Source organism: Nyctibius grandis, chromosome Z (genome assembly GCF_013368605.1).
Source record: "Nyctibius grandis isolate bNycGra1 chromosome Z, bNycGra1.pri, whole genome shotgun sequence".
In the NCBI taxonomy this organism is placed as follows: Eukaryota; Metazoa; Chordata; class Aves; order Nyctibiiformes; family Nyctibiidae; genus Nyctibius; species Nyctibius grandis.
Genome location: NC_090695.1, coordinates 97,336,181 through 97,350,450, shown reverse-complemented (window position 1 = coordinate 97,350,450; position 14,270 = coordinate 97,336,181). Strand labels below are relative to the sequence as shown.

General features: G+C 40.9%; 1 protein-coding gene across 2 annotated transcripts in view; it reads right to left on the bottom strand.

The window, feature by feature from the left end:
• EPN2 (epsin 2) overlaps positions 1–14,270 on the bottom strand; it is a 46,300-nt gene that overhangs the window by 4,105 nt on the left and 27,925 nt on the right. The window contains exons 3-7 of one of the 2 annotated variants that reach the window (XM_068422793.1): positions 8,184–8,296; positions 6,562–6,654; positions 6,133–6,289; positions 2,472–2,642; positions 784–876 (exon numbers count right to left, since the gene is read on the bottom strand). In XM_068422793.1, the coding sequence (XP_068278894.1) occupies positions 784–876; positions 2,472–2,642; positions 6,133–6,289; positions 6,562–6,654; positions 8,184–8,296 (627 nt within the window). The remainder of the gene's footprint in view (positions 1–783; positions 877–2,471; positions 2,643–6,132; positions 6,290–6,561; positions 6,655–8,183; positions 8,297–14,270) is intronic. The other variant, XM_068422794.1, reaches the window with a different exon arrangement.

Sequence of the window (14,270 nt, the reverse complement as noted above, 5' to 3'; positions counted from 1 at the left end):
CAGATGTTCTTTAGAAGAGCATGAAGAAGCTATACAGTTAGAGTTGCAGTGCTCTACTGAAGGCGCTACCAAATTTCCCCTTAAGAATATTCTCCCAACTATGCTGCAAGAGATGGGACTAAGAGTCTCCAAGGAAAAGACAGTCAAAAGCCTTGGCTTCTGCCCTGGCACTACACCACTGCTGCACCCTTCCTAGCTAGATTCTGCCCAGGTTTTTCTCTTTTGTGCTAAAGAAGCCCAGCCCAGCTTTAATTCAGTCACCATTCTTTCAGGCAGAACCATCCTGAAAGTACCTAGTATCAAAACACTTATACATTAAGGTCTGGCAGTTTTTACTTTAGTGACTAATGACCAACCAAAAAATAAATTAAAGCATTCACAGAAGTGTATTTTCTCATCTTCCTGTTATTGTTACACACTAGAATTTACACATTTGAGAAATTCGATCAGCATTGTTCTGTTTGACTCTCTGGGCATCAGCCATACTCCAAACTCATTGGATACTGTAAGTTTAGAAGTCAAAAAAATTTCTGGGTCACTGCAGCAAAAGGTTACAGAATTAAATTCTATGGCTTACAATGCAAAAGGCCCATTCCCCATAAGTTCATGCACAGGCCAAAATGTTAACAACAAGCTGTTACTGCTGCATTATCACCAGCTTTAATCTTTTGCTTTGTGAATGTCAATTTTAATTTATTATTTTAAAATAAAATTGAAGAATAGAGACATTTGTTGCTGAGACTATCACCCAAACTGTCTGCATGCTAAGAATTTGATTCATACCTGGCTTTTTGGAAGTTCGAAGTGTGTCAAATTCAGAAAAATCATCTTTAACTGTACCATTCAAATTACTGAAGAGGTCAAAAGATGTACTTCCTGTTCAAAACAACAAGACAGCCCTGTCATTAACAGATCTTCAGTTGCATCACACACCTGATCCTACCAAAAGTGATTTCTGACCCATTCATGTTACCAAGAAGCCACTCTGTCACGTTCCAGGGCAGCCGTTCAGATCAGCTTGAGTGCTCCTGCTCTTACCCAGGACCAGAAAACTGACCTTCCTTACAGTATTAGCCAACTAATTCAGAGCAATGTGCTTTTAAATCACAATGTAAGGCACACCTTAGCTGGGTTTTTATTGAGTGTCTGCACTAGAGAGATGTATGTGCAGTCATATATTGCTGCAGAAGAAGAGAACAGCAATGAATTTACAGCCCAAACTCTGAAGTGTGTTAAATCAGCCCTCAAGTAAAACACCCTTCTGAAGACAGTTCCAAAGACAAATGTATCATTGCTATAACTGAAGCGATGATTTGACTTACGCTTCCCAAGTTAAAAGGAGCAGGAATGCAACAGAAAAGGTTATCTATGCCACGTAGAGATGGTAAGGCCCTGTTAGCTAAAGCACCAGAACTTGCCCATAGTTTACAACAAATGAAAACAACATTTTCAAAATATAGACACGCCCTTACCTCAAAATGGAGGAAGAAAAACCACACCTAAATGAACAGCACTCCTGAAAAGCTTTAAAGTTTGCTTTTTTATTATTATTAGTTGAAAGGTTTTTCTAATTTAACGTCCAACACATTTCCAGCAAATGAAGGTACAGACTTAGCTCCATAAAGAGCGCAGAAAGACAAAAACCCCAGAGAACAAGTGAAGACTCAGTATAACAACAATATTTCTTATACAGAACCCACCATAGTTAAAGAATCATTCTCATATGATCCAGTTATTGCCCTTTGCCCAGTGAAAAGCTGATTAGACTACATTTTGCAGTATTCCATTTGCGACCCCTTTGTTTATGTGCTGAGATGAATAACCAGCAGAAAATGCATTTAGGCTGCATTTAGCCACGGTGCCAACACAAAAATACCAGGTACTAAGATTCATCAAGCTTGCATTAGTTACAGAGCATGAACAGACAATTACAGCAGCACCTTCTGCATCCTGCTACACAAGGGCTTAGGGAGAGCTTTCACACTCTCAGTCTGAAGTAACAAACCTTCATTTGCACCTCTAAATGTCTCCTCAGAGTGTGGAGCTGCTCAACCTGTCAATCTACATCTGCAGAGACATCCATCTGCATAGCTATTTATCATGATGAAAGGTAAAATTATAGTATCATTCATTTCCAGAAATTAAGTCCTCGCCTAATTAAAGATAAAACCCATTTAAAAACCCAACAGCAGCAGCAGTCGTAAGTGCTCAGCATGCATCTACCCATACCAATACAAGAATGTAGAAGGGACAGAGCACAAAGCAGCAACACAAATTCAGAGCTCTAAGTCAGAATAATTACACGTGAAGTTCTTCTTGCTGCTAGCTATTACAACTCCCTTTTATTTTACAGACTAGTACTGCAAATTGTTCTGCACACGGCTTCTTTTAAGCAAGCAATGCAAGAAAATAATCTGGATTTCACTTTCATTATTCAAATAATACAGGTATGGGATGAGACCGTTTCTCACCCGAAGTAGACAGAGGTTTGTTTGCAGGTGCTGGTCCCCAAGGATCCACAGAAGATTTTGCTGCAGTAGAAGATGGCTGAGCAGGAGCCCAAGGGTCATTTTTGGACAAAGACTGAGCTGTGGATCCTGCTGGTGCTGCCCAAGGGTCAACGGAAGCAGCTGGTTTGGCACCTGCAAAAAGAGCCGGCAGGAACAGAAGTCAGTACAGTTTCACTGTGGAAAGCTTTCCTTGGAGATTAATCTCTCTTATGAGCCATTACTGCCAATTAATACTAAACATAAATAGGTGAAGCAGTTCAACATCAGGAATACTGATAAGTCTCAGCATCTGTGTCATACACGCTGAACGACAAGCACAAGTAAATTCTGTGCATGACAGATGAATAAAACAAATCCCCTCTTTGAAACTGAATAAAAACAAATCTGCAGCTCCAACAAGAAAATAAACTTACTTTTGTTACAGACATTGCCACCACAAAGGGCAATATCTGACTGAAGGTGACCTAAATCACAGAGTATATTTATGAGCTCATGGGAAAGAAGGATTCTAAAAAGCCTATATGTAAAAGTATAAAATATATAACATTAAGACTTGGACAAAGAAAAGAAATCTGTACAATTCAAAGGGAATAGTTTTCAAACTCTTTTAACCACACTGTTATTTTCTAAAAATATAATCAGCTTCCCTGAGCTAGTCATGCTTTTGCTATTCCCATTTGTAAGCACTCCTCCTGGCACAGATCTAAGCTGTCCACCAATACCCCTTCCTGTATATTTTTTTTTTTAAACCCAATGACTGTATGTTCAGGATTCCCATTTTTATTGGGAGACGCTGACAGCTCTTCATTCCTACAAATTCAGATTACCAAACTGCTTGTGCTCAAGGTTGTGCTCAAGGTTAGGGCTTCCTAATGTAAAATGACAAATTAAGGCAGTAAAGGGAGAAGGTAAAGAGAAAGAAACTTGCCTCACTATATACAAATTCCTGCCAGTTTTTAATTCTTCCTCCCCAACCTACTAATTTATTGCTTTTCAGCTTAGGTGACCTCTTCTTCCTTCTACTATTAAATGGAACTATTTGGGCTTATCAAACCCCAGATTTCAGATTTGCAGCGGGCCAGGTCTGTGTTGGGAGGTCTCACTCTTGCTTTGTTCCCATGTCGTCCACCCCCGCTGCCCCTCCCCAGAGGGCCATGGAGCGCAGGAACGGGAACCTAGTGCTTTACACACACATCCTGTACAACTCTGCAGTGATCAATTATCTTCAAGTCAGATGATAGTACATGCAAACACATTTCCTCTTCCCAAGGAAACTTCTTAACCAGTCAAAGTTTAATTACTCAATGAGAACAGACATATATCCAAGAGTAGGACAGAACTCTTAGTGATAGGACAAGAGGACACAGCCTCAAGCTTCACCAGGGGAGGTTCAGGTTGGACATTAGGAAGCATTTCTTCTCAGCAAGGGTCATTAGCCATTGGAAGGGGCTGCCCAGGGAGGTGGTGGAGTCACCATCTCTGGAGGGGTTTAAGAAAAGGCTGGACATGGCACTTAGTGCCCTGGTCTAGTTGACATGGTGGTGTCAGGGCAATGGTTGGACTCGATGAGCCCAGAGGGCTCTTCCAACCTGGTTCATTCTGTGATTCAACCATGTGGTACACGGCTGTATCTTTAACCACCCCATGGGTTTCAAGTTACAACTGAATATTGTTTTATTTTTCAAAATTACATGCACACTCCCTTGGCATCACAATATTCTTGAAAACCAATTCAGTGCTACACAGAGTGGCACAAATTCCAATTTGCAATGTTGGTCTTTTGTTTCATCAACAGGCGGCACGGTCTCGCTGCAGCTTCAGACCAGGAAATGTTAAAATTCTCCAAATAAGTCCAACTATTCCCACACCGGGACTTATATTTCCTTTATCTACGCTCAGTGCTGAGTTACGTGCAATGCCACACAAGAAATGCTAATGACAGCACTTCCCATAAACGGAAGCTTTCAAAAATGTCTTTTCTTTCCTAAAGAGAGCACACGAAATTAGAGCACTTGGGAAGACACCTTCCCGTAGCTTCCATTGCCTCTACTGAAATGCCAAAGCACACGCAGGATTTGAGAAATACAGTTTAATGGGTCACTCTTTTATTAGCAGTTAAATTCATAAGTGTGACATCTGCAAGACTATCCTTGGGAGCCAAGTAACCAGCAAGCTGGAACAAGGGGTTGTTCTATGGCGTTAATAAAGCTGGGAGCCACTGAGAGGAAACGCTACAGCTGCAACCGATGCAAGGAAAATCTGTCAGAGGATGATATATAGAGCACAAGATTTGAGGAAGGTGGATTTTGGGTTTTTTTTAACCACAGAAAAATACATTGAACAGCCTTAGGGCCCCAAACTTGGAATTTTCTGATTTCATGCTTGCAGTTTATCACTAAAAAAGAAACAGGTTACACTGAAAACAATGAACTGTGGTTGGCCTAGCAGATATGCAGGTGCTTTTAATGACACCATGAAGGAAAAAAAATGCATTTCAGTATTAAACTTCAACATTTTCATCAGGAAACTGGATGGCAGTGTGCTGAATGCTAATGAAAATGACTCTGAAGCCCTTTATAGCAGAGGTCATAGGAACACCAGTCACAGAATCACAGAATCAGACTGGAAGAGACCTCTGGGATCATCGAGTCCAACCATTGCCCTGACACCACCATGTCAACCAGACCAGGGCACTGAAGCAAAACTGACAGAACTCAGCTGTTAAGTCTCAAGGAAAAAACTTCCCCTTGCACAGAAATCCCCTTCAAAAAGAAAAAAACAAACAAAATTCAAAACCAACAAAAAAATAGATCCAACTCTGATTCCACAGATGTAGCAAGTTTAGCAAGTACTGTGAGGAACCATCAACTTTCTTATGCAAAGGAGTAACTCCTTGGACAGACTCTGGCTAACCTAGAGAACAGCACACAACACAGGCAGCAAAACACACCTATACAAAAGAAAACATACAAAAAAAAAAGTGGACTCTGTTCAAGATGCAAAGCACTGGATCTTTCACTTCAGAAACAGATTCCGTGAATTTAGCATCAAGAGCTTACGAAGCACTGTGAATATTTAAAATGGTAACCTCAATTTTTTTTGTTTAGTACAAAAATCTCCATTTACACAATTTAATCCATTTGGTTCTGACAGGATACACACCACATTTCACTAAAAGCAATTAAAGACATGCTAATTCAGATTTATGGCCTTCCTACCCATAGCACCCTGCTTAAGTACTATATTAAATACTGGCAAGAGTCTAAACCCACGACACCAGACACAACTAGAGGTCAAAGTCTGAGCATCCCATCAGTCTGAACAAGATGTTTTTGCTGTACAAAGATGACAGAAGCTTCACTCTTCTCCTCTTTCTTAAGAGTCAAAACGCACACATAAAAACCCAGCTGCGTAAGGAGCAGCAAGAGTGCAACTTCCATTTGTTTCTGCTTGGAAATGGGTGGAGGGAACATTAGAGTACGGGAAACAATCAAAATGGACTAATACACGGTCATTATGAAGCATGACATTGTACACTGTAATTGAGAAACTCTGAAAAGCTCAACATTAAAAAGCAAAAACTTTTAAGATAAGCATTGCTTCTGGCAGAGTTTATTCTTACCAAATGATTGCCAGGGGTCAGAGGCAGGAGCTGCAACTGTGGATCCTCCCCAGGGATCGCTCTGGTTTGCAACAGCAGGAGGTCCCCAAGGCTCGGACTTCTGCGGGGCCGGTGCCGAAGAGGGCAGGGCATCCATTAGGTCCAACAAAGTGGTATGCTGAGGGCAGGAATAATCTGAGCTTTAATCAAGAGCATTACCAATCTGAAGCACAAACCCATGTGAGTGAAGAAGCAATTATTAATTTTTTTTTTTCCTTTTACACACCTGCATTGACTAGTAGTTTGAAATTTAACCCACATGGAAGAAGCTTTAAGCTACACAACAAAGCAATCCCAAAAGCATAAAAGAGCTCAGTATTAAGCTATTTTGTGTTACTGTATTTCAGCTTTTGGCAGCATAACCAGGAATTTCTTAGTCGAAGGCACTACCTCCTTCTTTTTGGGAATTTTAATTGTGTCTCTGCGACTCTCCTCCAGAGCCATCTGTAATCTCAGATCGTCTCCGCGTCTGAGGCGCTCCTCCTGCAAAGGAAATCAACACTGTTGATATAGACCATTAGCCTAGACTGTGCTGCTTGCTCCCTCCAGGCGCCCGGCCCCCTTGGCAGGACACTGCCAGGGAAGGCCTGGGCAGGCCCTGCCACCCTCGGAGTGATGCGCTCCGCAGGCACGCACAGTGGGATTGCCAGGATTATTTGCTGTAACTTTTACATAACACAAGTGGGGAAAAAAACCATTTCTTGTGATTCTTGCCTCAGAGGTCAGGAGCACCCTGACCCTGTAACACTAGCATTAACAGTGTGATAATAACAACATCAATTTTGCTGACTGAAATTTACCCTCATGTTGTTTCATTCCTAATGGGTATAAATGAAACATTCTTTCCAAAAATTCAGTGCTAGAAACACCACAGAACTCAAAGACAAAGTAAGTATCTTGTCTCTAAATTATTGTAACGTTTTTGAGCATTCAAATCACCACTGAAGGATGTAGTGATTTAAACTTTACTTTTCCTGGCTTTTGTCATCTCCCCTCCACACCTGATGTGACTGTTCTAAAGAATGCCAAGTGAATTAATCTAGCCAACTCCATGCATATTTTGTAGGTTTTTAACATCTGTGAACTACCATGTTTGTGGTACATCCAACTACTTTAAATATCTTTGCTTGCATCACATCTTTCAGAAGTTGACTAATTTCCCAGCTGGTATTTCCCTTGTGATTTTTTAAGCTCTTTCAACTGATGCATTCTGATTTTTATTTTCTTTAACTTTATTGCTCAATAATGATAAATTTTACTGGGTGATAGTTTCCTTTTCCAAGCACAGAGATACTAATGCTTAACATACAGCGGTAAGCTAAACTTGTCACAGGGAGCCTGTAATATTTTAATATTAGACACTCAGCAGGCTGACTTGAATTTTCACTCATAGCTGAGATTCATCAACTTTGTTATATATTATTAACACACAGTAAACTTTATCCACAATTACACTATTTACTCCAAACTCAGAATGAATGTAAGAATTACCACAGTAATGTAACCCTTGTGACAGATTAGGAGCCAAGTTATTTTAAACCAGGTTCTTTATATATTCTAGTGCTTTGTGTCAGGTCACCCTTCTGTTCCAGACAATCTCACCGAACAAGTAGATCATTCAAAATTTCATTGTCATCAGAATTCATTGACATTTCTTATGCTGGCCCCATCAATGAAGGTTTTCAGGACTAGTCATGTTTTCAGTTCTTCCTAACTGAAAACACCTTCAGTAATGTGATGATTAACATCCTCCCACACAGTCTTCTTGCAAAGTGACTGTCATCTTCCACTAGTCTCAACAGCTTGGAGGCTGCAGTTACTTTAAAGAGATTTTAAAAAAAAAAAAAATAAATTAAAAAATAAAAGAGCAACATCTTCCAAAATGGCCTTTCTCTCCCCCTATTCCACCTGGAGCAAAGCCAAGCTGCCATTGAAAAAAAAAAAAAAAGCACAGGATTGTATTCTCAACTATCAAAGCATGGACACTTTGGAAAACCTACACGGGAACTGACCTGCTCCGCCACCTCCCGACTCATGGCCAGCGCAAGCTGCAGTTGGAGCTCCTCTTCCCCACTTGTCTGAGGCCGGGCCTGCTCAAGCTCCGAGGAAACTCGAGGGGACGTAGCTGTTGGAGACAAAAACCAGCACATTTAACACACCAAACGACATAAACATAGAACAGGTTTGATTATTTCTCTGACCAGACCACCCCACACTCACACAGCCATTCTCAAAGGTCCCCAGAGCAGTGACAGGCCCCCAGGTGCCAGGGGCCACCGACTCACCGACCACCATCGGCTCCCTGAACTGTCAGAGATAAAGCTGGTACCAAGGCTGAGGTTAACAAGCCCGAACAATTAAGCAGGGAGCAAAACAGCTCAATTGCTTTAAAGGAAAAACATTCCTGGAAAACAAAGGCTTTTTATGTCAGTGGGGTTGCAGTATCAAGAAGTATCACCAACGAATGCTGGACACCCTGTCTCAGTGGGTCAGAGCCTCAGGGGGCAGGACACTGACTCAAAAAACTACAAAATTAATCATTCAAGAAAACATTTGTTGATATTTCTCACATCTTCCAACGTCAGTAAAAAATTTGCTGGGAGTTGGCCAATACCAGGGAAAAACTGGATACCACCCACTTTTCTATAAAATAATACAGTCTTAATGGGACAGATAAAGAACTATTCTTAACTGCTAGGCAGGCTCAGAGACCAACAAGCCAGCTATTCATGCTCAAAATTTACAAAAATACTGTCTCATTCTCTGTTTAAAAAAAAAAAGTTGGGTATATATGTTGGGGGGTGGTTTGTTTTTTGTTGTTGGTTGGCCTTTCTTTGGATGAAGACCTCTACCAGCTAAGCAGCAGCTGGTAACCTCCCTCACTCCTCCCCACAAAAAAGTCAAGCTTGACAGCTAAAATACACAATTTCTCAACACACTCTTCTTTTACTGATGTTTTCACTACAGTAGCATGCAGAAATTCCCATCCAAATGGGACAACGCTAATAGGTTTATCACTACACAGTAATTAAACAATATTTGTTCTCTCTCTCTCTCAGATAATTCTCTAGCATCCAAATCGTTTATACAGGAATTTTATCTTACTTTGGCAAGGAAGTTTGTATTTAATGGTTGGAATGATAATTAGTTTGGCAAAATACACATTGACATTTAATAAAGAGGAACCATATTTTTAAACTATGATGTCAAGCTCAAAGAAATTGCATTTCTTCTTAACAGGTCAGCTAGGCATGTAAAAATTAGATTGCCAAACTGTAATTTAAGAAAACCCACTTTTTCAGTCACTATTTCAATCCTCCAAGTATTTCTCAGTCTCATCGCCCTGTACTTTTAGGTCAAAATGATGTTATAAAATAAAAGGTTCAACCTTCCCTCTCATCCAGCAGGCCAGAAGGAAGGTGACTCTCCGTACATGAGGCATGACCTTTCCTTTCCACCACACACCAACGTGCCATCTCGTCCCACTCCATTTCTAAAGGCACAAATTAATTTATCACCCAGAACGATTCCTTCCACATTGTGCTGATCCTGAAGCTTTCAAGCCAATCGAACAAGCTCCTTACTTCACACTTACAAAGACGTTACTCATACCTTAATTCTGTTGCTTTTTCCAACTGTTTCCCATCTAAAGTGTCTAAATTTAGCCTGCTCCACAAGGACTTTTTGCTCCAACAGTCACAGACAGGCTCTCCAACATACTATACGGACTACTACACACTTAAAGTAGGAATGAACAGGGCATCAGGATGTCTGAGAGCACGGAAAACACAACCTTAAAATGTTTGCAAAGTTTGAATATCATTAAATATGAAAATAACGAGAATTAAAAAGAAAACAGGGTAAAATTCAACATGAGGTTACCAAAAGGCAGCCCATAACAGAAAAACTGAGATCCTTCTGATTTGTCAGTCAAAAGGAAGAGCAGTAAAGTTAATCTATGCAGACTCAGCAAAGCACTTTATGATGCTAAAGAGGACGTTACTGTTAAAACAGCAGGTAGGTTAAGAACTGAAAGAGGTAAAGAACCAGCTGAAGAAGAGATTAGGTCATACTGCCTACCACCAAGGAAGTTTACCAACAGTTTCTCACGAACTGGCTTTACGACCAATCTTAAGAAAAATTATACAATAAAGAAATGCAGAAGGTTATGGGAAAATGCAAAGATAATGCTAAGAAAAACTGTAAAACTAGAGGGAGAAACAGGAATATTAAAAAAACAGGTGACTGAGAAGGGAACAATAGAAATTAGTTGATACAGAGAAAGAAAATAATTTCTTTCATGATCATCTTCTACTAAGTGAGGGCATCAACTGCCAGTGAGATGCAGAGAACTTTCTTTAGTACTAAACCACATAACTGCCAGCCACTAACCTGACACAGCTATTCCTAACACCAGCACTGCTGCATCAAAGCATCAGTCAGAATTCATCTAACACACCAAATGCAATTCTAGTCATTCAAATCCAAGACAGATGATTTCAAAACAGAATGGATGTGGAAACATTTCCCTTCTGAGCACAGAGGACATTTTACATGTTTATCTTTGCAAAAAGAAGATCAAGGAGTTTGTGGGTGCTAAAAAAATCAGGCTTGCAAATACCATGGAGTGAGAAAAGCTATTTAAGATGAAGAGGCAAGAACTAATGGCATAAATTGACCGTGAATAAATTTGAGATACAAATAGAAAGAAGCGGCTTTCCAGCAGAACCATGGTTTCAAAACAGAGCTGGATAAGCAGACAAAAGGGACAGCCACACAGCGACCTGAGAACAGATGGCAACGGGGCTACGAGCAGGAAGGCACCTTCTGGTCTTCTGTTTCTTTAACTGCGATTGTGGGGAAGAACGTGATTCCCTGCGCTTTCTGCACAGGAGTTTTTCCATCTCTGTTGACATAACTACATTGCTAACAACTAAGAAGCTGATGGTAGAATGATGTGAAATGGGTTAAGGTAACTCCTTTGGTTTTCTTCCCATTTCCACATGAAGGACTACGTACTGAAAGCGCTCACCAGATTCAGCGTTTAACAGCACGCAGCATTTTTGCACTAAAAAGCTGAAAGAAGTAGGGATTGCATCCTACTCCAAGCATCTTACTCGCCCTCCCATGGTGGGTCCTCGCCTCCCAGCCGCACACGGGAAGGGCAGGCTTGCCTTGGCAGACAGCTGCATTACCTCACAGCTCCCCACAGAGACCTGCATTCAGCAGCTCCAGGATCTGAACACAGATAATAAGGGGTCTCACAGATATAGCTTATTTCTTTCTTTTAGGCTTTTCAGCAATTCATTCTACTTGGTTTTATTAACTCTAAATGGCACTTTAGAGCTCCTCTTACACAAAAAGGAAAAAACTGTCCACTTGAAATTCTTCCTTGGGCCTCACATTAAAAAATATCGATTAAAATGTTGCTATTTTACATTTAAACTTCTGCAGTGGTTATAAAACCATCTACATTAAATGGCTGCCAGCATATTTTTTGAAAAAGGATTAAGGGAAATTCAACCCACTGTACTTGGTAGAAATCTGACATGTTTTATCCACCAACTTCACTCCTAAATTCCTGCAGTATAACTGCCCTTCTATATCGGCCTCATCCTGCATTAACGTTCTAGTTGCAAAGATCTAGCATAAAGGTTATTGCCTTAGTAACAGTACTGCTGCCACACAAAGAATCTCTTATCCCACAGCACATGACAGTTAACTCAGATGTTTATGTAAGATGGGACTCAATAGATCAATTCTGACCTGCTAAGCCCTGCTTTGTTGCTGCTTTGAGAATTTGGGAGATCCCGGCCCCCCTAGGCTGCCCAAAAGCAACTGTGCGGGTATCTGCTGCTGCAGGGAGACACGCCACCAGGCTGTCTTCTCAACAAGCCTCTAGCTGCACTGCAAGGAAATCAATTCCAACCTCAGTTAATCACTAAAGCAGGATTCCGCTCCACCATCTGTCTCTAGGACAGGTTAGACATCTTTCATGTGTATTTATTGGTAGTTTACTACATTTTGGCTTTATTCAAAGCCCTCTGTAGACACCTATAGATTTGGTTAAGTAAGTGAGTTAAAGCATATATACAGTACACAGCTAGAGAACAGTTATTGCCTACATTAATGATCAAAATCAGACTGGGTATTTTCACTCAGAAGCATGTGCTTGGGTTGGTTGTGGTTGGTTGGTTTTGTTGGTTTTTCATGTCACTCTCGACCAAGTGATGGCACAGAGCTCCATGGAAAATAAGCCCCAGCTTTATAATTTGCAGGTGGCATTCTTAAGAACAGAATTCAGTTCTTAGTCACATTCGTTCAGAAAGAAAAGCTGCTTCCTCACTCCATCAGTACGCCTACAAAAGCAGACAAAACCAAGGCTGACTTGAAAAATTACAATAATATCAAGATAAGAACTTAGAAACTGATAGCAATTCACTTGGGAACCAGAGATCCCATTTGTTAGTCTTCAAATGAAAGACTTCAAATAAAGGTGGGATACTTTCAAAAAGCCAATCTAACCTCTTAAGTTATGGAAGGGCATGTGCAAACTGCCTCATCTAGAAGGAATTGTGTAACTCACCTTTCCATTGGGAATTAAAGAGATCTTTCAAATACAAGAAGAAAATTAATAGCACCTATTAATGCAAAAAGGTGGAGCTGATCAGTCTACTGCATGATTCCTACTTGCACTGAAGCAGACAGAGCACTTTTGAAATTCATTTAATACTGAACAAATCCTTATGGCTTGTTTTGGTTAAACAGCATGTTTTCTCTCAGGTGATCCCTACACTCACCTTAACAGACATAGTTAGATCATTTATTGCAACTACAGAAGCCTGATTATACCAACAGCATCTCCCACCTTTACTTAGAGCACCAGAAAAACAAAAGCATGATGAGAGGATTAAATCAAGTCATTAAGTGGCACCTGCCAGGTAACACAGGAGGCTACCTAATTCCTTCAACACCTCAAACTACAGACATTATCCACGAGCTCATCCAGATTCATGCCAGAAGATACGCTATACATTCCCTAAGACAGAAGGCCAGAGATGTATTCCAACCTGCAAAGATTCAGAGTAGATTATAAGACAACTTTAAAAAGGAGCATTCTGAATTTCCTATAATGTCAAACCCAAATTGGTAATTCCTCTGAATTATTTTCTACCCCAAGTAAAAGGGGAGACAAAGCTGAAATAAATGAGTGAACACAAAGTTGCTGACACATCACAAAACCGCCTTTAAATAATGAGTCAACTTAATGCGAATAATCACCAGAAATATTAAAACTCATCATTTCAGTTAAAGAAAACTGCTCCCAAAATCTTTACAGGTAAGCTTAACAGACTTGGCATCTCACAAGATCCACAAAAGCCCTTTTCAGTCCATCTTTCACCAATCTTGTATCAAAAAGGCTGCATGTATAATGAATCTGATTTCTCAGCCAAGCAGCCTACCTCCAGGCAAAGTGCTCCTCTAAAATCAGGTCACACTGTGCACGTTGCCTTGTTCCCTACGCCGCCGCCTTTGTGTCAATGAAATCAGGACATTAAAACACACGCCAGTCTTGCTCTGCCCACATTTCTAAGTGCAACCCAAACCCAAGGCAGCAGATGGCCAAAGGAAAGGACATGTGTACAACCCAAAATAACACAGGTAGGTCCTGGTTTAGGTGTAATAGGATAGGACCTCTTTAAAAACTGGGGCTTCAGTAAAATTGGTTTTAAAAGATGAATACAGGGAGAGGACCACCATTATCCTGGGATCCTTCAAAGTTGAAACTAATTCACACACAGTACCTGCTGGGGGTAGGGGTGCCAAGGAACTGCCTGTGTCAGTCACTTCCCTCCAGGTAGAGGATTTTTGCTTCATTTTTCCAACTCCTGTAAGCACCCCAGCCACGAGGAGCTGCAGCAGAGCAGCCTGCTTGCTTCCTGAGCAGCCACAGCTCAACTGTGACAATCCTGGACAGCTCTGCTAAAGACGCCACAACTAACCTGCTCCCAAGACAGCTGAGAAAGAACGGGGTAAGCCGAGTTCCTACACTCCTGCCCTGGCTCCTAAGAGCTTCTGCACGCCCGAGGTGCTCGAGC